Source organism: Panthera tigris, chromosome A3 (genome assembly GCF_018350195.1).
Source record: "Panthera tigris isolate Pti1 chromosome A3, P.tigris_Pti1_mat1.1, whole genome shotgun sequence".
Classification (NCBI taxonomy): Eukaryota; Metazoa; Chordata; class Mammalia; order Carnivora; family Felidae; genus Panthera; species Panthera tigris.
Window position 1 is genome coordinate 119,854,293 of NC_056662.1, and position 27,857 is coordinate 119,882,149.

At 37.7% G+C, this 27,857-nt stretch overlaps 1 protein-coding gene across 18 annotated transcripts in view; it reads right to left on the minus strand.

Annotated features, from left to right (window-relative positions):
• The window catches only part of NCOA1 (nuclear receptor coactivator 1), a 220,766-nt gene that overhangs the window by 49,101 nt on the left and 143,808 nt on the right, over positions 1 to 27,857 (minus strand). For all 18 annotated transcript variants that reach the window (XM_042982385.1, XM_042982371.1, XM_042982372.1 and 15 more), the window contains 6 exons: positions 21,257 to 21,434; positions 18,933 to 19,112; positions 17,546 to 17,641; positions 13,034 to 13,174; positions 4,530 to 4,677; positions 1,859 to 3,179 (listed from right to left, as the gene is read on the minus strand). In XM_042982385.1, the coding sequence (XP_042838319.1) occupies positions 1,859 to 3,179; positions 4,530 to 4,677; positions 13,034 to 13,174; positions 17,546 to 17,641; positions 18,933 to 19,112; positions 21,257 to 21,434 (2,064 nt within the window). The remainder of the gene's footprint in view (positions 1 to 1,858; positions 3,180 to 4,529; positions 4,678 to 13,033; positions 13,175 to 17,545; positions 17,642 to 18,932; positions 19,113 to 21,256; positions 21,435 to 27,857) is intronic.

Sequence of the window (27,857 nt, forward strand, 5' to 3'; positions counted from 1 at the left end):
ATGTGCAAAAAGTACTAATTATAAAGGAAAAGACTGGCAAATTGGACTACATTAAAATGAAGAACTTCAATTCATCAAAAGTACCATTAAAAGAAAGAAAAGGCAAGTCAAAGCATGGAGAAGTTTGCAAATATATAACCAACAAAGGACTCATCCAAAAAAATGTAAAGAACTCTTATAAGTCAATTAGAAAAAGACAACATATTGGGAAAATGGGCAAGCCACTTGAATAGGCAATTTACAAAAGAAGATATCCAAATGATCAATAAACGTTTATTAAGGAAATGCCAATTAAAACTATGAAGTACCACTACCACAGACCCCAGAATGTCTAAAATTTAAAAGACTGACAATACCAACTATCAGCAAGGACATGGAACAACTAGAAGGAATTCTTTGTACACACTAGGAAAACTGGCATTATCTACTAAAGATGAACATACACGTATCTTATAATCTTGCAATTCCACTCTTAGTATAAACTCAGCAGAAATGCACGTACATGTAAACTAAAACAGATGTACCAGGATTGTACAGCTAATTTTAAGGAGAGTTTTAATATAGTTATTATTTAAAGCTGTTTTTCAGCTTAAAAAACAAAGTATTAATTTACTTGTACCAAGAAACATAAGGGATAGCCTCATCCTCAAAGAGCACAATGAAGAATTAACCACAATAGTGTTATTGCAAATGGTACAGAGACAATACGGAGCACTATGAATGCAGAGGAAAGAAATGTCTAACGAGGACTAGAGGGGGAGGCTTTATAGAGATGATGTCTGAACTGGTCTGTGAAGGATGAAGAGAAGTTCAGCAGACATAGAAAGGAGAGCAAGGCAGAAGATGCTTAGAAGAGACATGGCTTATCCCAGGAATGGCAAGGACTTCCATGTGCCTAGAATGCACTATGTCTGAGGGAAGAGAGAGATCTCTGTGAGACAAAGGTAGAATATAAAGCTGGCTCAAGAAATGAAAGACCTATGCACACTAAGTGTGAATCTTGTTTCACAACGGAGAGTCTCATTAATAAGCTGCTTTGTAACTGTATTTCCAGCTATCTCATACTTGTCTATATTCCATCTAAATAAGTTGTTAGCTCCTAGGGCGAAGAGACCATATTTTCAGTTTTTCTTAAATTCCTCCCGAGTCCACGCAACTATTCAATAAATGAAGCTGGCTGTTAATTTCACTCCACCCCCCACTTCAGCCTGAACATAGAGGTTTCTAATTCATAACAATTTATGCAAAGATTTATTTGTGTTCACTTCTGTGTCAGGGCCTGTTATGTACCCTACTTCCCAGAATACTCGAAGTCCCTCTTCTGATAAGGGCTGAAGGCTGAGAAGAAAAACAGCCTCAGAAAACGCTTCAAAGGAAATTGAACAGCAAAGCAAGCCAGACGAGACAGTCTTGTCCACCGCCTCACACTTCTCTCCCATTTCACTTACATCGGAGCTTCCCAAACTTAGCTATACATCAGAGTTCCCTGGTGAGCTCCTTTAAAATACCGACTTCTGGGTTCTATTTTCAGAGTTGGATTCAACAGGTCGGGTTGGGAGGAGGGGGCAGGAAAGGTATGCTCAAAAATCTCCAAAGTTGTGAACTGATTTTATAGAAAGAAGAAAACATCTACTTGCTTAGAACGCCACACTAAAACTGTAGCCCTCCGAAGTTCCAACGAGAACTTTTGAGGGCATCCTGTGATTTTTTCAACCATTGATACTAATCTTTTAATATATGCTCAGCGGGTAGGACAAAACACAGCCTGAATCCAAATCTGGTTTATGGCTGGAGGAAAACAAATGAAAAGGGAAAAATAACTATGCACGTTCATTCTCTAAAGCAAGGAATTACCTACCTGGCTCTGGGACTCCAGTTTAATTTCCTCAGGAGCAGGTTTGGTCATTGGGGTTGGGTTTGTATTACAAGGATCCATCTGTTCTTTCTTTTCCACTTTCACCTTCACATCATCCAGGCTCAGGTTTGGAGTTGATCTTATATCTTTCTCATCTTTATCTAAAAGATATCGTAGGAGCTGATGGTCTTTTGATTCTTTTTTCTTTGAAGCATCCAGTTCTAGTTTTACGCTCGAGTTCCCTTGTACCTGTCCAGTCACTGACACAGAAGTAGACGCACTGTCCTTTTTATCAGGCTCGACAGATAAAGTGGTGATATCCGAGGGGCTGCCCTCCTGTAAGAGCCTGTGCAGAATCTTGTGCCGCTCTGTCAGTGAGCTATGAGAGGAGGGGCAAGAGCCACTCGAAGAGTTACCAGAGGCCGAGCCGGAAGTGCCTGAGCAAGACAGTACCTCTTTGCAACTTGTGTCTATATCGGCATGCCGTAACTGCTGCTCTGCTGTTGTTGTCAGAAGCTGCACTAGTTTGTGACTGGTTTGGGAGTATTTATTGTCTCCATCTGAGAGTCTGTCATTGTTATGCAGAAGCCCGGAATCCAGAGGTTTGCCATCACTAGAGCTGTTGTCGGACTGAATCATTTCATTTAAAATGGATGCAATCTCTTTGTTATCTTTGGACTCAGCTTTTGTGGGCTGTATATTTAATCTGCTAGGTGAATTCTGAGAGCTCATCTGCCTGAGGACTGGAGAACTGGCAGAGAAGCCAACGGAGTTATTGGGTCCTTCGTTCATACTCTGTAAAGATGTTACTGGGATGTTTGAATAAGATCGGTTACTATTATTACAGGTAGTACCTGTCATGCCAACGGGAGAGCTTAATGTTGGAATATTAGGAGGAAACGAATTGTTTGGCATCCTGGGCCTTGTTGCCAATCCAGAACTAACTTGTCTCCTTGGAGACATGAACTGTGCAAGAGATATTCCTGTACCTTCCATAGGAGAATTATTGAGGTTTAAGGAGGGGTTAGTGCTCTGGGAACTGGCCTGTCCCTGGTTTAAGGCAACACTGGCTACAATCTGATTTCCAGGTGAGCATCCAAAACTCCCTTGGCTGTTGCTAGAGTTACTATGACTGCTGCTATGGAGGTCTGAGCTCTGTTGGCGGTTTACTCTGGGGGATACCATGTTGTTGCTGGATGGTGGCAATGTGGATGAACGAGCCACACCATGAGCCGGAGAGATACTAGAATTGACGGACGGGTTTACTCGGGAAATTGACATTCCAGAATTAGTGTCATCTTGAGGAGAAAGACCACTGTGTTCCCTAGGAGGAGAAAAGACATTATTCAAACATCTCCACTGGTTTCCATTAAAATATTTTTATGATGCATATTATAAACCAAGACCATTAACCTCATTAATACTGCAAGCCATCAAGAAAAGAGCTTCTGTATCACCTTAAACTAAAGAGAAACAGTGGACTATTAGTACTATTGTGAAATATTAGCACCACTTAATGGGAAATGGTGCTCAAGGTTCCATAAATTTGATAACGGTTTCAATTATAGGAAAAAGAAATCTTTCTTGGCCTTGGAAAAAATCCAATATAGGTACTTTTAAACTTTTCAAAATGTAATATAAATACTTAACATTACAATAATATTTTTGGTTGAGAAACTTCCCACACCTCTGTTTATAAAGCCTTTATTCATGACTCCCTTGTTACAGCTTTTAAGTATTTCAACTCCAAAGAGGAAGACTGGGTAAGGAAAATACTGTGTCACTGATGTAAAAATTAAAAAGGGTGATATGCAGACATAGCAGATGTTTTGAAAGAGAAATCACAATATGAAAAAAAGAACTGTGCTAATTCCACTCACAAGAATAAATTAAACTAAAATTAGAAAAAAACAGAATACTGAATTCAGATTTTCATCGAGCTCTTTACTCAAATCCATAATTATGACAACAGATTTGTGACTGGTATTACCATGTTCCAATAAGCAAATATATCAGATGAGGAAAAGATGAAGTGAGGGGAAATGTCTTTGTTTTTGTTTAATGCTACATTTTAAATAGTTACAAATGTAGGGTTTTGAATAATTCATAGGATAAAAGAATGGTTCCATGAATTTACCATATATACCAATGTAAAATGTATTTAGAGAGGGGAACAAATTAGAGGCAATGACACTCGAAAATCTCAAGTTGATAGTTTAATGACTTGTAGTTTCAGAAACTGTCAACTTGAACTCAGGAGCCATCCAGTCTGCACTAACGAAAATATAACACTTTTAAAAATAAAAATAACAATAGTAACAAACTCTGAAAGCTTTTATAAGACCAAAGTTCACACGTGGAATGTTGGATATTTTTAGCCACTTTTTTGGTTTTTACCCCCAAAACACATATTTTCAGCCTAACCTTCCCTGTGTCCCTTTTTAAACAAAACAAGACAAAACAAAAAACAAAAACAAAAACAACAAAAAGTAAGGCTACTGTTATGCGACAAAACTATAAAACCCAGTATGGATATACTGATTATATACTCATCACGCTAGTTTTAATTTAGAATTTTTGTTTTCTAGCCATTAAAGAGTATAAAAAATTTCTTCTCTAAGAAGAGATATGTGAACTGACTTATATCATATGAAGCTCTCCAAATAAGTAGTACCTGTCGATGATATGAATTCCCATGATGAAAGGTTGCATGTCTGGACTTTGAGGGTAGCAAAGCTTACACTTGGTGTGGGCGCTAAGCATTGTCCCATCATTCAATATGAATCTATAGGATGGGCTGGACGCAGTGCCACGGGTCATCACTGTTTCAAACGAAAGAAAAACCTAGTTAAAATTCTGACACTTGCACTTTGGGTGGAGGAGAGTTACCATGCCTTCCTTCTACCTTGAACCTCATTTTAAATGCCCTCCCAACCGCTGCCTGCTCAGTCAAAATAAAGAATACCTCAGACAAAGCAGAGATCTGAGCGGGGGAAAAAGATTCTGGTTGAAATAGACCACTTAATGACAAGTTTTCATTTAGTACTACTTGAACGAGTGCCTCTTCACAGAAGTTAAAATTATGAAGAAACTTCAAACCAGGCAAAAAAAGTCAACCTTAATTTTTCTCCATAATGGGACAGCTCTTCAAAATGATTAACTGACCATTAAAAATACCAGGAAGTAACCTTCTCTCCTTTCCCTTTCAGTATTACCTCAAACAAGTTTTTTTCTTTTTTTCCTTCCCTTTACTGGCTGATTATTTAATGACAGCTTTACTGAGATGTAATTCATATACCATGAAATTCACCCTCTCTATGTTTTTATTAGTATGCAGAGTCACTTAACTGAAATTCAAATGTAATTTTTCACTCAGGAATGTAAATCACTGACAAATTACTGTATTCACATGTATGTATTGTTTTTGATGTTTGAATTTAGTGTAGTAAGCAAATTAAGATAAAGCCAATGGTTACTAATACAAAAAACAAAAACTAGGTTAAGGCAGTCAAATTACTATATAAACATGATCTGCTTTTGTCTTAAAGCTTTATTAATAGCAGACAAATTCTAGCCATATTGGTAAGTATTTATTAAATATGTAAAGGCTATACCAGACTACTAAGTAAGAAAATGTCGTAGGTATTTTAGCAATATAATAAAATTCTATTTTAAGAAAGATTTAGTAGGTAGATTCAGCTATACCAAGGTTAAAAACCATATTCACTGAAAAACAAGAATTACTACCACAAATGACTATTACAATTTAGCCTGCAATAAATGTTAGTCCTATTCTTCAAAGACATTTCAGAAAGCCCTTCCATTACATTTTAAAGACATGTTAAAAAGACTTAAAATGACCAATCACTAAATATTTTTTGAAGCTACATATTACTTTAAGTAAAGAGAAGACATACTCTCTTTTATTGCTTTGGGTATACTTTACATACTGAAAGCGGGCATAATCTGTTGTAAATCTATACCATACACAAATCAAACTAAGTACCAAAATTAGGATATAAACTTAATTGAAAGGATTAAGATTTATGTCCAACCAACCACATTCCTTACCCATTTGGCAATTTCAGCCAAATCACTGGTATATTTACCAAATATAACATTCAGAGAAATTTAGTACTTAATGAAATAACATCTAATGAAAGACAGTCTTAAAGGAAATGAGTAATTTTTGTATAAGGATACAAATAAATGTTTGGTGTACCTAAATCCCAAACTGTTAAATCTTTACCAATATGTTTTGGAAAATATATCTACAACAAAAAGTAGCATTTTTAAATAAATTATTAACTTGGGATAATGATAAAGCCATAGCTATGTAAAGGGCCAAGCAAGATATATTTCATGTTATTTTGCTTATGCCATTTGGTCTATTTCTTCATCATTGTTTATTGACCTTAGGATCTCCCCATTCTGCTGGAAAACACTGGCTCTTCACTATTGAGCTGAACTGTCCGATATGGTATCCACCAGCCACATGTGGCTATTTAAATTTAAAATTAAATAAAATTTTAAATTCAGCTCCTCAGTCACACTAGCCACATTTCAACTACTTAATAACTACATGGGGCTAGTGTCTCCCATACTGGACAATACGGCTATGTACAATCTGACTACCACTTACATTTCCAATCTTATTTTTCATTGCTTCCTAAACATTTCTTCTATATCTCTTTATTTTTTATTAATATATTTATTTATTTTTCAATTACATCCAAGTTAGTTAGCATATAGTGCAACAATAATTTCAGGAATAGAATCCAGTGACTCATCCCCTACATATATCACCCAGTGCTCATCCCAGCAAGGGTCCTCCTTAATGCCCCTTGCCCATTAAGCCCATCCCCCTACCCACAGCCCCTCCAGCAACCCTCAGTTTGTTCTCTATATTTAAGAGTCCCTTATGTTTTGTCCCCCTTCCGGCTTTTATATTATTTTTGCTTCCCTTCCCTTATGTTCACCTGTTTTCTATCTTACATTCCATATGAGTGAAGTCACTTTTGTATCTCTTTAAATAAGAGGCAGATGGGGCGCCTGGGTGGCGCAGTCGGTTAAGCGTCCGACTTCAGCCAGGTCACGATCTCGCGGTCCGTGAGTTCGAGCCCTGCGTCAGGCTCTGGGCTGATGGCTCGGAGCCTGGAGCCTGTTTCCGATTCTGTGTCTCCCTCTCTCTCTGCCCCTCCCCCGTTCATGCTCTGTCTCTCTCTGTCCCAAAAATAAATAAAAAACGTTGAAAAAAAATAAAAAAAATAAATAAATAAGAGGCAGATAACTTCAGACATTTATTTTTCTTCATCAGCTAAAATAAACATAAGGGCTAGTTCTGTGTCCCATTCTTGTTTTCCACTCTCCTTGAATTGTGCACAATGCTTTGCATATAAAATCACCCAGTAAGTACTTGCTGATTGACCCTCAACTTGAATCTCATCTAAACAGACTAATAATGACTTGTGATCAACTACTATAACTTTTCTTTAAAGGATAGATTTTAAATCTTAGCTGATAAGATAAATGCTTATATCTCAGTTTATGTTCTTGCTCTTACATGACTCTGGACTTAATTTTTATAATGAAAATTAATGGAGAGAAATTTCTTGATTTGTTGGTAAGCTGTATAAAGTGAGAAAGAACTAGAAACTCAGACCAGCATGGGAACACTAAGATCTTTAATGTGGATTACAGAAACATTGATTGGTCCTTTGGTAACTAGGCTGCCTTAACTTGTAGGATTATATCTATCTAAACTAGTAAAAATTCCAAAATTGGGGAACCCTTCTTAACTTTATTCAAGGAAATCACTACACTTAAAAATTTCAAGTTAGATTATTTATTTTGGATGGTAGTGTGTGGAAAAAAGACAGCACACATAATTCACACAGTCGCTCTTTGAAAAGAAACAAAGGTAATATTAAATAGAGTAAAGCTTTAATTATTAGAACTTAACCAAGACTATCCAGTTAACTAAAATTCTTCTGGTGCTCAACTGTTCAGACAGAAAGGTAAACAGGACAGTAATATGGTTCAATGAAAAGAACAAGAGCCTAGAAGTCAGATTTAGACTTGAACTCTGACTTCGTCATTTACAAGTTTAGGATTTCATAATGCAAATTAACCTTCGCCCATTATCACTAAAACGGAGCCAGTAATGTTGTGAGATAATATCTCATATGGAGCCTAGTACATAGCAGGTACTGAATGAATATTTCCTGAATAAACATCAAAGAAAAAACAAACACAAAGTACATGCGTCCTGAGTCATACACATTCAACCAATCCTTAGATACCATTCACACCAATAGCTTCAATCCTATATAACGATCATTCATATTTTGAATTAAGACATGATTTTACAGCTTTACAGAGCTGGCTGGATAAACATTTGCTCTGCACACCAAATTTTCACTTTAAATGGGTTTCAAGGTTTACGACTGGACAAAACTATTTGGAATGTCATTTTGATCATAGCTCCTGGCCTTGTTTTCCAGTCTAGGTTTGCCAGGTATATAGCTAGCTACTATTGTAATTCCTGACTACTGTGTCCATTTCTACAATTTTTAGAACACTTAGTGTGAAGGGATACCATTGATGTGGCATTATTGACACCCCCGAAATTCTTCTAGGAACCTTTAAAATAACAACTGTCTTCATCCCCCCTCCAGAATAGGCCTCAACAGAGCTATGAAGCAAAGGAAGCCATTCCCTCTGGCCATCGGAGCTGTAAAACTAGAGCTATTTGGGTTTGTGACTCCACCAATCTAGTGCCGAGATCACCTCAAGGAGCATGCGCTACTGACAGTAACTGTATGGCTGGTATAAAATGTGTGGCAGAGCACTACAGGTCAATGCTGGGAGAGATTTCTTTTTCCTTTTGGTATTTCCCTAGATATGTGCAGAAGAATGCAATTTAAAAAACTGTTATTAAGGTAAAGAAAAAAATTACCCCTCGATGCTCTAAGATATTCAATCACCAATGAGCAAACCCTATTCAGTATATCAAAATTTCTAAAAAAGAAAAATAAATTCATATTTTAAATACTTTCAACAAGCCTGACAAAAAAAGATTTTCAGTTAACTCTGTGATAAGGACCATGGAATTAACCACATTACACAAGTCTCAGAGAACATTCTGGTTAATCATTCATATGGGTGCTTATGTTTTTCAGCAATGCTTCCAAACTTCTTGATACTATAAACTCCTTCCACTTGTCTCATGATTTTTTAAATTAAAATAACTTTATTTTGTGATTATAACATTAATAGAGAAATGAACAAAGAGCAAGATAAAGTCATTTGTAATCCCATCACTCAGAGATAACCACTGTTCACATTTTGTAAGCCTTCTAGAATTGGATAAACAAACATACAGAAGTGAGGTCCTACTATATATGCTGTGCTTTCACAGTCTATTTTTCAATATAACAATATATCATGGACATCTTCAAAGCCAAGAAATGATGATCCATTACATCACTGATAATAAATAAGCAGTTCTTTAATAAAACTTTCCTAGGTTATCTAGACCAACACTCCCCATGAATGCTACTCTCCCTAAATGCTGATAGATGTGCTACAGGAAGAAGTATTCTGAGAAAAAATAAGTCTGGATAACAAAGTTAAACAGGTAGCTTTAAGGTGGAACCTCCCAGAAACTTAAATACCTTAATTATGTCTCCCCCAAGAGTGGGGGACTGAAACATTCCCCAAACTGAATTCAGCACGAAACATAATTTCTTAGTTATAGCTATTAATGTCTTGTGGAATGTAGGTTTACGTTTTCCAAACTTCTCTGTAAGAAAACATCTTAGACTATACACCCTGATTCAGTAGTGTGGGTGGAGTCCAGAAATCTGGTTTAACAACTTTCCTCAATGAATCTTATCAAGGACCTCTGGGATGCATTTAACCCAAACCTTTCTTGAAAGGAATGGTTCTCAATTGAACCAAATCTGGAAAACCTTTTCAAACCATAAACACCTACAAGGACCTAGTTTTAAAAGTACCTCAGGGGGGGTGGGAGGGAGGGCAGGGTGGGTGATGGGTATTGAGGAGGGCACCTTTTGGGATGAGCACTGGGTGTTGTATGGAAACCAATTTGACAGTAAATTTCATATATTAAAAAATAAAAAAAAAATTAAAAAAAAAAATAAATAAATAAATAAAAGTACCTCAGGTGATTGTGATCCCCATTTCTCCCCAATCTCAGTGGAGAACCACTGCGTAATTTAGTTCATGCTGAATGCTCCCACATATTCTTTGACTGAAATGTGTGTGTGTGTTTACAAATTTGATTCTAGAAAATAAAATGGTAAACCCCCTTTAAAAACAGTCCATGAGCAGGTGGGTGCCTGGGTGGCTCAAGTCAGTTGAGCGTCTGACTTTGGCTCAGGTCATGATCTGATGGTTCATGGGTTCGAGCCCTGCACTGGGCTCTGGGTTGACAGCTCGGAGCCCAGAGTCTGCTTTGGATTCTGTGTCTCCATCTCTGTCTGCCTCTCCCCTGTTTGTGCTCTGTCTCTCTCTGTCTCTCAAAAATGAATAAATGTTAAAAAAAATTTTTTTTAAAGTCCATGCACTATCTCTGTCAAAAGCAGCTGAAAAACTACGCTAAGAACTAATTTAAAGTTTAATGCATATTATCATTTTCTACCAGCCACTACCTTCAAAGAGTAAGTTAACGGGCAGAAAAAAACACATGGAAGGCAAATTTTTCTTGCCTAAATATCAATCACTATGGAATTGTATAAACTTTTAACTTTTTAAAAGTGTCACACAAAATCAAGTTTCACACAGTGGCATAATTTCACTCTTTCACACTGTCCTTAGGTAAATAGGGAGCAAATGCAAATATACACCTCTTCCGACTCTGGACAGACCTCAAACTTGATGTACTTAAATAAGCACGGCCTTGGGAGTTTAAGATACCTGGGCCCTCACAGATTTTCATTCAGCGGGTCAACATCTTTAACAGATGATCCCCATGTGAGGGTTTCACGGATCGTTTTCTTACCAGGTTATATAATCTGAATACGAACTATCAGAAGAAGATGTGTTCAATCCATGAACACTGGCAAATTGTCCAGAATCTCCAAAACACTATATAATCAGAGTCATGTGAACTCTGGACAACAGTGCTGAGAAAAATACAAGTTATCTCTGTTGAGGAATGTTTTCTTCCCAAAAGAAGTGGAAGAAAAGGACATGAAGAAATGACTAATGGGGAAAAGGTGCTGAATTATATTTCTTTACATTTTACTCTAAATTGTTTTACTTCATATGTGAATGACAGTTACTTGTTACACTTTAATCAATCTGCTTTATAGAGGATTCTTAATGGTTTAGAAACACATAAACTGTGGTTCAGTTACATCTACAGGGAACCTAGTCATTTAGACAATGAGATAATAATCTGGACCTGCTTTGCCTTGGTAGAAGTATATATAAATTATAGGCAAATAAAATTAAATCTTTCAATTAAAGTCTTGGAAGTCACAACTTAAAAGTTAAGGCAAAAACTTAAGAGTATCATATACTTCAGCATTTTAGGCAGTGAATGGAGATAGTGCTCCAAGACTCAAACTTATGCAAAACTCAAGTGCCATTCTTGGTAGAGAGAGTCACAAAGTTTGCAACCAGTAAATGGCATCATAGTTGCTTACTTCAATGGTTTCCAAACCTGACTGCACTTCAGAATTGCCTGGGGACTTGAAAAAAATATAGATTCTTGGGGCGCCTGGGTGGCTCAGTCGGGTAAGCATCCGACTCTTGGTTTCGGCTCAGCTCACGGTCTCATGGTTTGTGAGTTCGAGCCCCATATCGGGCTTCATGCTGACAGTGCAGAGCCTGCTTGGGATTCTTTCTCTCCTGCTCTCTCTGTCCCTCCCCCACTCACTCGCTCTGTTTCTCTCTCAAAAATAAATAAATAAACTTAAAAACATTTAAAAAAAAAATACAGACTCTTGGTTTTATCCACTGAAATACCATCTTTGGGGAAGGTATCAGTCTAGTAAAAGTCCCGCTGGAGAACTATTAGTCTCCAGGAAGTTGTCCCAACAGTAACCAGACTAGTGAGATTCATACAGATGGGTTCCTGAAAAAAACAAAAAAAATCAAGCTGCTTCCTCTCCATGTATCATCTGGAAGCAGCTGACCTATAATGTAATGAATGGCAAATCATCTATAAAGTTAGGAAACCTATTATGGGGAAATATTAAAATTAAGAAGGGTGATAGAATAATGAAAATATTTTTACACTGCCGTTTAGGAAGAGCCATACGAAGAGTCTCTTTGCAAAGAAACTATTAGAGAATAGAGAATAAATTATACTGGGAACACAGTATTAGGCTACCATAATTCTGTGATATTTTAAAAGTGTATCAAAACCCTCACCTCTGAAATTCTATGGACTTTCTCAAATAATTTTCCCTATGTTTCCTGTAATACTGTTAAGTTCCTTAAGGGCAAGGAATATACTTGTTTAATCTCCCATAGTACTATGACACAGCATCTATACAATTATTAATTTCATATGACATATTTTAACTTGAAACTTCAACAGGAGTCAGGTGATACAGGAACCGTAACAGTAATGAAGTCAACATGTATAATACGGATTTCTATATTAATTAGAAGCCCTTTCACATGTCTCTTCTGCTGGGAATGATCTTCAAAAGCCAGATGAAATGATCACTTTCTCTCTGCAGCCATCCCTGATTCTCCAAGTCAGAATTAATTTTTTTCTTCTTTGGTTATACCTCTAGACATAAGGCCATGTCACACTGATCTTTAAAGTTGTCATATGTTGCCCTAATATATTTTGAGCTCCTTGAGGGCAAAACCCTGCTTATTAGTCATCACTGTATCCCTGCCATCTGAAATAGTGTTCTATGTATGTGAAGAACTTGATACATGTCTGCTCAATGAATGAATGAATGAATGAGTGAGTGACCACCACATGATATCCTCTTCTTTAAAATGTGCATCCCAAATTCAGGATCCACTCATGAATTACTTTGCTTACCCATTTCTTCCTTTCCTAAAACTGATTATTGCAAAAACTGTAATTTGGAGAAAATACTTATCAAGCCATAAGTTCTATATAAATTACTTGATATGAATAAAAAGCAAGGTTAATGAAAGTAATTAAGAGAGAAAAAACTTTACCTTCTTGAAACAGTTGTCTGGCATAAGATGGTTCTCTGCCCTGAGGTTGGAAAAAAGCATAAATGCACTTCCTCACTAAATCTTCCCAGCCAGTTCTGCCAGCAGCTCTCAGGGAACTGGTATCAATAGAGATGATTTTGCCTACATGAAGAATCAAAGTTTACACTTGTGATAGCTTCTTGATATAAGTCATCCATATTTCAAAATTAACAACTACATCTAAGAAATGTGCTGCCGCTCCTAAATGCTTAATGGACAAAAACATTAATAAACTATTAATTTTTGCTACATATGATAATGGAGTATATCACTTACATGACAATAAAAAATTGTTTTGGCCTTGAGGGTGTTGTATATTAGTACATCATATTCTAAAATTCCATTCCAGTCAAGCATTAAAGTCAAACTACAAAGGCCTGAAGGTGCAGAGGCTAATACAGGTCCAACTCCTCATACTTGCTCTTTGGATCCTACTCTAATATATCCTAACGACTGGAACACTTATTGGGGAAGGAGAGGCAGAGATGAAATATATTATTTTGGTTTAAATTAATTTCCATTAACTAAGTGAAGAGAATACGACAAAGTAGGCAAGACCTTCCTTTTCTACCTCGTCTTGGGCATTTGAGAGTAAACAAAGACTGAAGGCAATAAAAGTTACATCAGAAAAAGATATGTCAGAACCTAAGATTTGTAAGACATTCTGCACAAAGAACATATGCTTTATAAAAATGTAGTGGTGATTTGCTATTGTCATCCTATTTGAACAAATTTCCTAGATGGCTGTGGAAGAATTCAGGTAAATTATTCCTTGGTTAACCAGGGACCAATTGATTCAGTTTGGGATTGTTCAGATCTGTTTTATTTCTTGATGCAACCTGATATTAACACAAAATAATACAGGTTATACACACACACACACACACACACACACACACACACACACACGCACAATTAGATTAATAACATGAAAACCTGCAAACCCACCATCCAACTTCAGAACTTGAACATCACCTATACGATCCCATCATGTGTGTACTCCTCACTTGCCCCATCCCTCTGTTTTTACATTCTCCTGTCAAGGGACATCTAAATTGTCCCCCCCCCCCTTTTTTTTTTTACAATTGGTGCTTCTGTGAACATCATCTACATTTTCCATGGTGCATGTGTGTGAGAGTTTCTCTAGGGTATATACGTAGGAACAAAACTGTTGAGTCACAGGTTATGTGAACATTCAACTTCATAATATTAAACTGTTTTCTAGGAACTTATATAGAAGTTACTGTTAATCCAACATCCTCTCCATCACTTGGGGTACTGTCAGTCTTTATTTTTTACAATTAGTAGGTGAAAAATGTTTATGCTCTAAATTTGTACCTCCCAATGAATAAGGTTGAGTATTTCATGTTTCCTCTTCTGTGAATGTCTGATTTCTCTTTTCCTTCCCTCTTCTCACAATCAACTCAAATCTATTGTACTGTTTGTGTGTTCTCATTTTAACTAATCCCTTCTATATATATTTCACTCGGTTTGTTTGGAAATAAACGTATTAGGCCTCTTTAAGTGAGAGTCTTGAATCTGATATATCTGAGTCTGTCTGATAAGGCTGTCGCCCAAGTCTTGGCATAAATGTAAATGGTAGAAATTTCAACTTAAATAAGAAAATTTTGTTATTTAAGAATAGTTTGGGCAAAGCCTGATAAACCCTTGATTGCAACTATAGACAATTCTGGATTTTTTAAGAATTGTAATTATTTAATCTTTTGTCTCTTATTACATCAGAGGTCAAGAGTTGGTTGTAGCAGAAAATCAACTGTTATGTGATCTTCACAAGCAACAATGCTTCTAACAGGCAATGATTAAGGGAGGTGTGTGTGTGTGTGTGTGTGTGTGTGTGTGTGCATTCATGTCAGTACTAACCACTAAGAGCAAGAGTCTACAACTGTAGGATTGGAAGGGAGAAAGTGATTCGATTATTAGCAATGGTAACAAATGATTAGGTAATAAAGAGACTATCTTAGAAGAGAATCATGAACAGGTTGATTTAGAGTACCTCTGCTTGCTGGAGGAAAGTTTAACCAACCAGTCAACCAATCAGACAAACCAGTAAGCCCCTGTTCAACATTTCCTGGTAGAAGACTTCTTCTTTTTTTAAGGGACATGAACCACCCCATGGAGAGTTAAAACTACTACTAAAATTTAAGGAATTAAATATCTAATATTTATTATAGCTAGTTTATTATTTTTTTAAATCTAAATCAATTTGATGATATAATAAAACGTTAGTTTTACATTTTATGAACACTTTATTTCTTTGGTACCTTTTTATTTCCTTCTATTTACATTTCCTCTGGTATCTTTTATGTAGTAAGTGCATACAGTACAGTAATGTCCTTTTACTAGTGCTTTGGTGGAAAGCAATGCGACAGAAATGAAGGGTCCTATATTAGGGCCTAAGGATATCTGTTCTTAACAATTAGCTGTATGGTTCTGGAAAAGGCACCATTCCATCATTTGTAAAATGGGTAGGCTAAAGTCTGTGATCCTTGAGGTTCCCTGTAGGTTTATAATTATTTTATGATTCGGAGTTCAATTTTTAAACTTTTATGTATTTATTTTTAAATCAGGTATATCTAAGATAGTAATGCTGGGTCCTTGGCCAGAAACAAAACTACCAGTCACAACAGTGTTCTTATGGGATAATAGTCTTCTTTTAAAACAATTAATGATTCAATTTGTAGAAATTCAATATAAGGAAAAGCTGAAATATATTGTTCCTAAATTATCCTCATAATTTTTAAGCATCCTTCATCTTCCACATTTATCCTGTAGCCTAACCATCATCCTTTCCAGCAAGCTCTTATTCTGCTATCTCACCAGCCCTTACCTGGTTTTACTGACACAAAAGACCAGTTATATTTGTCAGAGGACCCTATTTTTCCTCCACGCCTTAGTGGTTTTAGTTTTCAATAAAGGTTATCAAATTTTTCCAGAGCTGTTCATTGGTGGAAAATGGAAAAGGACAGGTAGATGGCAGACTCAAAAGGGAGCGAAGAAAGTTACGGTTAAGTGATAATGACTACACTCAGATTCTGTATCTCCAAGTCCTAGATATTCTCTTTACTGTACTCTATTATTTGTGCTAATTTATCCCCACCTACTCTTTAGTTAGAGCAGCTGGGAGCTTATCTTTAAAAACACAAGAATAAGGAACACAACAGGAATACTTGATTTCTGGGACTAAAACATTAATAAGTATTGTAACAAATATTAATAAATTTATAAAAATGGTAAAGGTCAAAAAGTACATTAAAACCAAATTTTCACAAAGAATAAAATTCAGTAGAAATGACTGTTTAAACCTTGGCCTGCTAAAAAAAAAAATCTATCTGTAGTATCTTATCCCTATTTTAAAATATCCCTATTTTAAAGTGAGAGAGGCAAGTGATACACACCTAACTCTGATGTAAAAGCATGAAACTTGGTGTGTTCAAAGTGAAGATTACATAACATATGGAAAATACTATGTAAAATTGTAAAGAACAACAACAGATTGTTTTTGCCAAAAATCAAATCTGAAGCAGGCCTTTCCAAAGAGGGCCTTACTTTCTGGAAGTCCTACCGTTACTTACTCTGGGCTCTGCTGCCCTTCTTTCAGCTCGCCTGACACGCCTGTCTGTTTCCTGAGGGCCATCACAGCTCTCCTCCCTCAATCAGGAGTCCTCACCCCACACCATGACCCCTCCTCGCCACCCCCTCCACCCTGTGCAGAGTTTGTACCACCTCATCCTTTGGAGCTCAGGGCTCCGTATCAGCTCCTCAGACAGGCACTGGTTAACCAGCTAATTTAAAAACAGGTACTCCCTGTTTGTTTCCCTTTTACCATCTCACACTTTTCCATCATAAAATGCACCACAATTTGTAATTACGTTATTGATTTTTGGCTCAGCCTTGTATACCTGAGCAGTCACACATAGTGACAGGCACTTCTAGGCACTCGATCAGTATGTGCTGAATACATTTAAAGAAAAAGAAGAAGGGAAAAAAAAATAGCTAGATACATTTAAGCATAATTTTAAAGCCACCATTTATAAATAAATATATTTACGTCTACATTGCCAAATTTCTTTAAAAATTTTATTCCATGATTATGAAAAGTAATTTATAACCAAAACAATATGTTAATAGTTATAATATTCCCCCCAGCACCCTGCTCATGACAATGATGATAGCATCTAAAATGCACAAGATCAATGGGGCATCTGACTGACTTGGTCGATGCAGCATGAGACTCTTGATCTTGAGGTTATGAGTTCGAGCTCCACATTGGGTGTGGATTTTGCTGAAAAGTAAAATCTTAAAAAAATAAAAAAATAAAATTAAAATAAAATGCACAAGATCAGGACTATCATTTAAAGTATTTTTTGTAAAAGACTGGTGAACAGAAGCTGAATAGCAGAGAACAGACGAACACAAAATTTTGGATGTAATTCTAAACTTTGCAGTTAGTACCTGTAGTATCTTGCTTGGTCATAAAGGATTCTACACCGGTAATAGCTGGAGGCCGAGGTAATCGCCGTGCAATACAAATCAAACATGACTGGAAATCTGCCCAAAACAAGAAGGGGAAGTTGAAGAAAGGAGGGCAGAAAACAGTTCACATCTATCATTTGCCACTAATGGTTTTTATAAAAACAACATGTTACGGGATCTGACACAATATCGGAGCCGCTCTGATCTAATAATATAGTATTAGTGATAAAATTGCTGGTAACCAAAAGCTGGCAGCTCCAGGTAGAGATCCAGTTAGCATACATTATCCCTTCCCGTTGAATGTTCTGACATAAACCAGAGGAGACAGATGCATCTCATGTACTTGCATGATAACAACTTGAAGAAGTAGTTTTCACTAGATTTAAGCAACACAGTGATTTTTTAAAAAATAGAGTCCTTAGTCAATTTCCTATACTTATCAGTACTTAATGGCCACAGAAATTATTCTTATAACCACTGTGCAGATAAAAATTACCATATGACAAAAACATTTAACTCTTTCTGAAGAAACATTATTTTGCCCCTGATAAAGGACTTTATGTTGTTGGGACCCATAACTTTTTCGAAGTTCCATTTCCAATTTTCTTGAGTGTTACACACAACATCGCATAGCTAAACATGAACTTCAGTCATACAAGACAGGCTGGCACTGGCATGTGTATTTTACAAAAAGTCCTCAGTTGACTGTGGCACCCATTCACGGGTGAAGCCTGCTACATGCATGGCCCTTTTTTTGCATCTGATTAAGTCCTCATCTACTACCTTCCCTAGTCCTTACTCCAGTTTCCAATTTGCGGTGTTCTTAACTCAGTAGTTCACATGGAAAATTCATCCACTGTCACAGATTTTAATCAATGCCATGTTGATACCATGTTCATATTAGAGCTTCAGCTGTGTTTTCATCTGTTCATAAGCTTTCTCCTTATAAATTACCTTGTATGGCCTCAAAAATGCTAACTCTATTCTCCAATGTTCCCCACACTCTAAACTTGAAACTTTCTAAAAATCAGAGCTGTTCAACAGCCTGCTATATCTGGTACATTTCCAACTGGCAGCAGTTAGCTGCGTCTCTTATTTCTAGGCAGCAAGTTGGTTTGAATTTGACATTTTAGTGGGAATGCCAGCTTAAAACTGAGAGTTTGGGGGCTTTTTAAAGGGGTGAGTCTACATGTTGGCAGTTCTTTTCTTAAGTATTAAGAAATACGTAGTAAACTGAATACCCACTATGATGCATAATACAGTGACCAATACTATCTGAAAAAGGCTACTTATAATCAACTACCTCCTTGGTCTTTAAAGTCATGGAAAAAGCGATCGAACACCTTAAAATCACCCTTTGTTTTACCTTCTCCATCCTCTTGAATTGATTTTGGCTGTGACACAGTAAAACACTGCATTACTTCATACCGCTGGCAAGCTTCTTGGTTCTCGGTGCCTGGCTCATCTGGAGGGTGAATTAGCATCCTGCAGTTAAAGGTATGGCTATTTCGTCGTGTTGCCTCTTGAGGCCAAGGAACTCCATTTACTGCGGAAGAAAAATTGATTATATGTCTGTGAATAAGGTGAAAAACTCGGAGGATACAAAAGACATACCTATAGCCATCTGCTTCGTCAGATACTCAGATTAAAAGACAGATCTCTTCAGGTCTCACATTATCCTGAGGCAATAGGATACTTATCTTTCTTAGCAAATCTAAATGTCTACCAATCAGAAAACTGTAAAATTTTCTAACAGATTGTATAGGACATCCCCCCTCAAAAATAAGGCCTTACAAATTCTTAATTCATTAACAGTCTGTATAAACAGTTAAAGACAAAATTAAAAATTAATAACTTCCTAGCTCTTTTGCTCACATTTTTACAAGCAGTTAATTAATGCACTTTTCTATTTGTTTCCAGTTGCATCCTAGAAATGAAAACCTGATTGGAAACCACAGATCCATTGTTAAGCAGGAGTTTTAACCTGGCAGGTGTGTCTTCTTAAGGATGGGCTTGTGTACATGTGCGCCTTTTTTGGGGACAGGATTCAGTTTCTCAAAGGAGACTGTGACTCAAATATTTAGAATAGACAGAGACCAACCTTGGGTTCTTATAACCATTCTTATACCTTATTTTATTTGCACAGTTTATATGCAACAATGCCTCAAATATAGCGGGTAATCAATAAGTTATAACATAAAAATGATTGTTAAACATAAATGTTACCTGACTCGGTATAAAAAACCGAATTCAGTTATAGAAAATAGGTCTATACATTTCAAATGATAATCACTGTGTGATGGGACACCATTTCCCAGTTACAATGTTCTATTCAAACCATGGTGGCAGCTGGAAGGTTTTTAAGGCTCTTCTTTCACCATTCCCAACAGTTTTTTGTTTTTCTTTTAACTTTATTCTCTTCACTGACCCTTCCTCCTTTTTACGATCTCATCACCGTGTAACTGTTAGAGTGTTAGAGGAAATCACGGAAACAAACCTGTACTGGAAGAAGGAGTCTTGGTTCTGCTATGAGCTAGCTGTGAGGTTTAGGTTAATTACTTTATCTCTGCACCACCTTTATCATTATTTATTTATTTTGAGAGAGAGAGAGCACGCACGTGTGCGCACATGCAAGCACATGGAGAAGGGGCAGAGAAACAGGGAAAGAGAGAATCTCAAGCAGGTTCCACATTATCAGTGCAGAGCCCAACACAGGGCTCGAACCCACAAACTGTGAGAGCATGACCTGAGCCCAAACCAGGAGTCAGACGCTTAACTGACTGAGCCACCCAGGTGCCCCTGCACCATCTTTAAAATAAAGGAATCCACTATATCATCTCTAAAATCATTTACACTGTAAAATGCTATACCAAAGCACATAAGACCCTTTGATAATTCAAGTATCTAACTAGTGATTTTACTAGAAATAATCATTTCAGGCCCCCAAGTACTATAAACGTGTACTAACTACTCTTTTCAAAGAATGAGGCTTCCTTTCCATTGAGCGAACAATGTCGAAAATAAAGAGCTACAGATAACATTTAATTTGCATGTGTGTATTAGTTACACAGAATTTCTAGCCAAGGCCCTTCCTTACTTTGGGAGTACATACAGGCTACGGAATAGGCACACAGTGTAGCAAATGGAACAGAGGTTGGAAATCAGACCCCATCCGTCCTCTCAGCTAGGCTCCTTTGTCAGCAAACAACCTGTGCACCCATACTTAGGACATCTGAGTTTGAAACCACTTACATCCAAAAATATTCATTTTAGTATATACGTAATATGACAGTATATTTCTCCCTCCCTTCCTCCTTTTTCTTCTTTTTGAGCAGGGTGGTGGGAAGGATATACATGTGTCTCTTTCTTGGACATAATCGAAGCCGAAAACAAAGGCAGTTTCAAGCAGAAGCTTCTAGTGGCAAGGCAGTGACTACTCTGCTTCTCACCACTGTCACATGGCTAGGTCATAAGCTGGAGGAACAGGATAAAAGGAATGCTCTCTACCAGCTATTTGATGATACTCCCTCTTCGTATTTACACATCAGGCTGAAATTAAATTGAAAAATATTTTTAATGTGTTAGAACTTATTTCAAAATGATACTATGTAATATAAACACAACAATTATATAATGTGAGAAACAGCTAGAGAGAGTTCATATTCTTTTGAAAAACACATTGCTTTGTACCTAGTGATTTTGGTAGCAGATTCTTCACAAATTCTGCATGATCCCCTACATGCAGTATGCTGTAGACACTGGTATTCATTAATTCCTCCTGATTGTAACCCAAGTAGCTGGTCACATTCTCCGACACAAATACAATTCTCCCTTCACAGTTCACAACAAAGAAAAATCCATCCAAAGCCTGCAAAGCCAAAAAAGAAAAAAAAAAAAAAAAAAGGATTAAGAGGGTGGGAGGTTAAAAAATGAAAGAAAAATAAACATACACATCTCTCTACTGAAAAAGAGATCAGAAATATATGTCAAGTTAAAAAAAAGGGGAGACTGAACAGAAGATTTAACACTGTATGTTCTCTGTGGAAGGGACAGAATTTTGAAACAGACTGTACAGGAATGTACAGCAGGGATGAATGAATGTATCAACCCTCTTTCTGCGAGAGAAACTTCAAAGTAGCAGATGTGAAGGAAGTAACCGATATTCACTCAGTCATAAACATCTCTAAACCACAAGTTAAGTACGACAGGTCTCTACCCCCAAGGAACTTGCGGGACAGTGGTAGAGAGAGACACAAACATAATAAAATACCAGTGATGCAGTGTCAGAGACACACCGAGTGTTCTGTGAGCACAAGGAAAAATACCTAATTTGGGGTTGGGGTGGGGTGGGAGGAGGCACAGAAAGGCTATTTAGACGCCCCTAGCTGAGTTTTATAGGGCATAGTGGAGGAGAGGAAGAGGAATGAGGGAAGAACATTCTAGGCAGAGGGGACAGCGTGGTACATTAAGGAACAAAAAAGCAGTTTGGAGTTGTTGGAGTACATGGTACAAGACCGGCTCATGGCAGGAAATAAGTCTGGAGAGGTAGACGGGAGCCAAATCACAGAGGGCTTCCTATGCTCTGAGATAGAGCTAGGGGTCTTCAAAAGGGGATATATATGTGTGTGTACACACACACACACACATACACACACACACACACACACACACACATATATATATATCTATACATAGATATATATAGATATATATATATGCATGCCCTAAGGGGAGCATTACATCCACAGAGGCGCAGGAAAAAAGTTAGAACCTCTATTTCTAGTACAATCTAAGATATAAAGAAGAAATGCAGCTTAATAAACATACTGAAAACCCTGATACCTCAACTCAGTCTAGACAGTCACATATCACAAACCATGGAAGCCTGAGAGAAGATCCAGAATGAAGAGACTGAGCAGGGTGGCACCTTACTTATTTATAATCTTTCCATTTATTGTAATATATTGCAGTTTACTTGCTATAGGATATATACAAGCAGTAAAAACAAGACCTTTAAAAAGGAGAACATTTGTAGGATGTTGTAACAAGATGTAAAATGACAATGAAAATCTGTTGTATACCCAGAAGTGTCTAGTTTTCCGTGGCAAAATTCTTAAAAGAGCTAACAATGTTATGGGCTATTCATTTTTCTTTTTTAAAAAGGCAAGTGTCCCAAATTTGCTGACCTCTTCTAGGATGACAAGTGATAATGATAATATGTTACCTAGCAGATGTTTTCCAAATAATAAACACACTTAATTTTGTCCCTCCAGGGTAAAGATGATATTTAAACAATGAATAAGTAAACTGCCTTTCAAAAAGACACCTATGCTATAGAGCCAGCATATGAAAATGCTTTGAAATGTTTTGAAATGTACCATAGTTGTGACTTTGCTGTCAAAATGACCCCGGTTCCATACTTGTAAAACTTCTCTTCTCAGTTTAAACATTTACAAACTTTTTACCTGCTCAAACATCTTCCAGTTTCAGTGTGCTTTAAACTCATTTTTTTTTAATGTGATAATGCAATATCCTTTGATTACTTTGGAAGGATCACTGTTTGAGATCAAGGAAGATAGAATGTCAATAAAAACCTTGGGATGTGATTAATGATCTAAACACCTCAACACCAGATAAACCCTTTGCTAAACTATTTTCTGTTTACAAGAGCACAGGAAAGCACTGTCATTTCTAACCTTTTTTGACATTAGCTATGAATTTCATAGCAGGCGATATGACGATAGGAACAATAGAAATACAGATACATCATTTTTTTAAAAAGTAGATGTAAAAATTACTTAAATTGTTCTTAGCTATTAATTGATTCAGTGTAAATACAGTTTCACTTCATTTATCTTATTTTTGATCTGTCAAAAGAGTTTAATCAAGAACAGTTTGGGTATAACTAAGTGTCATAATTTAGAGCAAGAAAAAGACAGGCAAGTAAAATCTGGTTGTTCCATGGCGATTCCAAGGGCCATAGTACCCTGCTTCGTCAGCACGACCTTCTCCTTTTTTCACCTAGTTTTCAGGGCATCCTTCACGGCTCCTCCCTCTCTGCCTCCTTGACAACCTTGTCTATCTTCTCTATCTTCAAAGCCACAGCTACTCTCTCCCTTGCTTTCTTACCCTCCATGTCTGTCTCCGGATATCTCTGGACGTCGCCTGTTACCTGCAGAGGGAATGGGAGAGACCAAGACCCACTCCCGGGATCACCTCTGTCCAGTGTGAACACTGGCCAATGATGGGCACAGCATCCAGCACCAGCAAGGCTTAGGAATTCACCCAGACTATCTGGTGCAATTATTTTTAAAGTGTTTGCAAAATCCAAAGGACTTAAAAGTTCTCCTTCATCGTAGCAGGCCTGGAGTCCCTGCGGTATCCTTTTCCACAGACCTACTGGGGCTTCTCCAAGTTCTCCTCCCACTGACTGTACCTGACTTCACTGCCAGGCTGGGAAGTTATTCTAGTAACTGGCCTCTGGAATATGCAGCTGATCAGCCTTTGGGGAGTGTAGAACTTTCACCAGGTCCCTGCTTGGCCTCAGTTACATGGACTCGTCATTTCCTCTGTGAAGTCTGGGGCATCATATTTCTTTTGAGCTTCCCCAGAAAAGACTGGCTTGGAAAACAGGTCTACAAAGGCTCCCTCGTGCTTACAGAATCGTCCTGCTGACCCTACTCCTAAGGTACAGATAGCCTGTCTCTTGTTGGAAATGCCTATTTTTTGTTTTTTTTTAATTACAAATGATATATATACTCATAAAAATTGTTTAAGTATGAAAATGAAACAGTAGAAGATCTGCCAAAATCTCACCCCCAAGAGATTGGTAATGTTTCAGGGAATATCCTCTGAGACTATTCCTATGAATACACAAACATCTCTATTTTCTTCAAGTCTGTCAGACTAATATAATCTGCTAATAGTTATTCTACAAGTTTTTCTCGTATGTTGTGCATATAATTAACTTCCAAGTGTCCTTCTGGAAAGGAACCTTCCTGCTTTTCCAAGTCCTGACAGCTGGTCTTCCACTGAGCAGCACACAGGAGATAAGAAGTGCCTGTCCATTCAGTACAACATCATCAATCTGAGGATTTTTTCTCTTGACCACCTTGTGTCTCATGGCAGGGTCCACAGTGGCCAAGGCTTCTCACAGGGCCTTGGCTTTAAATGACTCCACAAGCTTCACTGACTATCACCTAAGTTCCAGTTAATTGACAAAATTCTGGAAATAAAACACACAACTCTCAACAATTATACAGTCTCTGAAGGGAAAAAGACAAGTACGCATAGTTATGAATAGCGCAGTAGAGGAATTCATAAAGGTTAAGCACAGACTGAAGCACCCAAAATGGGCAAAGGGACGACTGTCACTGGTAAAGTTTCCAGGGAGAAGGCCACACTTACACCTGAGCGAAGTCTTGAAAGACACAGAGTAGTAACTCAGGTGGAAAGGACATTCAAACACAGGAACCGGCTTAGAGGTTAAAAACAAAAAAAAAATCACCCTGTATGCACTTGTTATATTTGTGTTATGTACAATAGCAAAACTTTTTTTTTTAATCTTCAAGGAAAGCAAAAAAAAAAAAAAGGAATTTATTCTAAAGGCAATGGGCATTTTCTTGAAGGCAATGTTTTAAGCATGCAAGGGATGTGGTCTGCTTTTACAAAGATCTTTCTGGAAGTGGGTGTGGCATGCAGATTGGAAGCCAGAACAGTTGCAATGCTATTGTGATACTCCAGTTCAAACCCGAGCCTGAATTAAGGCAATGGCAGTGGAAGTGAAGGAAGAGAATTTGACACAGGCAAAACAAACAGCATTTGGAGACCTCTAACAGCTGTGGGAATGAGTATTTTGGGCGATTCTCCATTAATGATGTAATAAGGGTTCTGGTAGATAGGTGCCTTTCCCTGAGGAAGTGGACTCAAGGAGTAAAGAAATCTAGTCTTTATTACTGACTTTTTCCTCCCTTATTTTTAGGCAGAAGATAAAGGGACAAGTCATAAATTTAGTTTTAGAAATATTATATTTGTTTCTTTAAAAAAATATTTTCCTTTTTTTTTAAGTTTATTTATTTTGAGAGAGAGAATGCACACAAGTTGGGGAGGGGTGGAGAGAGGGAGAGAGAGAGAATCCCAAGCAGGTTCCATGCTGTCAGCACAGAGCCTGACACAGGGCTCGATCCAACAAACCGTGAGATCATGATCTGAGCTGAAATCAAGAGTCAGACGCTTAACTGACTGAGCCAGCCCCAGAAATGTTATATTTGAAATGACTAAGGAACATTCAGATGGGGATGTCCAAAAGGCAGCAAGACAGAATGTAAGAGAAACTGAAGAGAGATCTGAGCTTAAGTCAGACATTAGCAATTTACAGGTACATACAGTATCATCTGGCTTTTTGTTTATTTTGTCTTAACTATAATCATCTCTTCCCCTTCCACAGAATATCTGATTTCCTTTGGGGAGTTACTTCTTCCCAATTAAACAAAGTCTTGTGAGATTCTTAATCAGACCACTGGGAGACTTCCAACCTAAATGGGAATCTCCAGGAGAATTACAGAAAGATCGAATATAGCTGGAATGCATTCACCTGTACCAGCAGGGTACTGCCCAGATGGGTCTTTCTAAGAGACCATTCGTACAGTATCTGATTTTTAGCCTCCTTAAGATGACTTGGTTTCATCTCACTGCCAAGCATCGTTCTGGGATACCCAAATAGCACTCTGATAAATTCACATTTGCTTGATTTGGGCAGAATTGGGGTTCTATTGCTTGAAATCAGAGAATCCTAATTGATAATTTACACATACTTACATGTATGCACACATACATGAATACATTACATGGACATAGGCATAGATGAAACTGCTTGGGAAATGTGCACAGAATAAAAAAAAAGGGAAAAGCGCCAAGGCCAGAACGCTGAAGGATGCTAGCATTTAAGAGTCAGGCTACGAAAGAGAAATCTGAGGAAGAGGCTGAGGAGTAGCCAGAGAAGAGCAGAGATAGTTCTGGCAACGAGGCAACAGGAAGAGTTTTAAGAAAGCAGGACTGGGTGGTGAACGGTGTCAGGAGGCACACGGCAATGGAGGGAATGGCACAAAGTGAGGTAAGGAGGCCTGAGTGTGTGGGTAAGGTATAGGGAGACCTCCATGACTAAAACTGAATTTTCCTTGGGAAGCAGCTGGAGATAAGAAGCTACGGTCAGCTAATGCAGAGCTGTGAACAGGAGGCAGAGGAACTTAGATAGCAAAGGGCAATGGACAATGAGGACAGTAAAAAATGGAGGAGTACTTACTGTGTGGCAAACAATAAATATCTGTCGAATAAATAAAGGCTAATACCACTCTCCCTTTAAATGTGAAGAAATTACCTCCAGTATCTTCATTCTTAACTCATGCTCCTTCATGTTTGAAAGGGGGAGGGGAGGGAATAACAGTGTGGTGAGAGTTCCTAATAGAATAGTAGATATTTGGTTACTTTTTAGATCTGCACACCTTCAAGTCCCTCCAGACCAATATTGCCAAAGAGAACTTTCTGTAATGACAGGTAAGTTCTATATCTGTGTGTCCAATACAATAGTCACTGACGACATATGGGCACTGAGCACTTTAAATGTGGCTGGTGACGGGGCACCTGGGTGGCATAACTGGTTAAGTGTCTGACTTGGGCTCAGGTCATAATCCTGCAGTTCTTGAGTTTGAGCCCCACGTCGGGCTCTGTGCTGACAGCTCAGAGCCTGGAGCCTGCTTTGGATTCTGTGTCTCCCTCTCTCTCTGCCCCTCCCCCGCTTGCACTCTGTGTCTTTCTCAAAAATAAATAAACATAAAAAAAATAAATGTGGCTGGTGAGATTGAAGCATTGGGGAAAAAATACATATATACATGCATATATACATATATATATTTATTTTTTTAGAGACAGAACAGGTAAGCAGGCGAGCAGGAAAGAAGGGCAAAGGGAGGGAGAGAGAGAGAGGAGGAGGGTAGGAGAAAGAGGGAGAGAGAGAGAAAGAGAATGAGAAAGAGAATGAGGTAGAGAGAGAGAATCTTAAGCAGGCTCCATGCTCAACGTGGAGCCCAAAAGAAGGCTCAATCCCATGACCCTGAGATCATGAGTTGAGCGAAAATCAAGAGTTGGACGCTCAACAGACTGAGGCACCCACGTGCTCCTGAAGCACTGAATTTTTAATTTTATTTAGCTTTGAACAGCCATGTCTGACTAACAGCTATCTTACTGAATAGCGCAGCTCCGGACTCAGCCTGAATGAACCAATGGACAGTCTCAT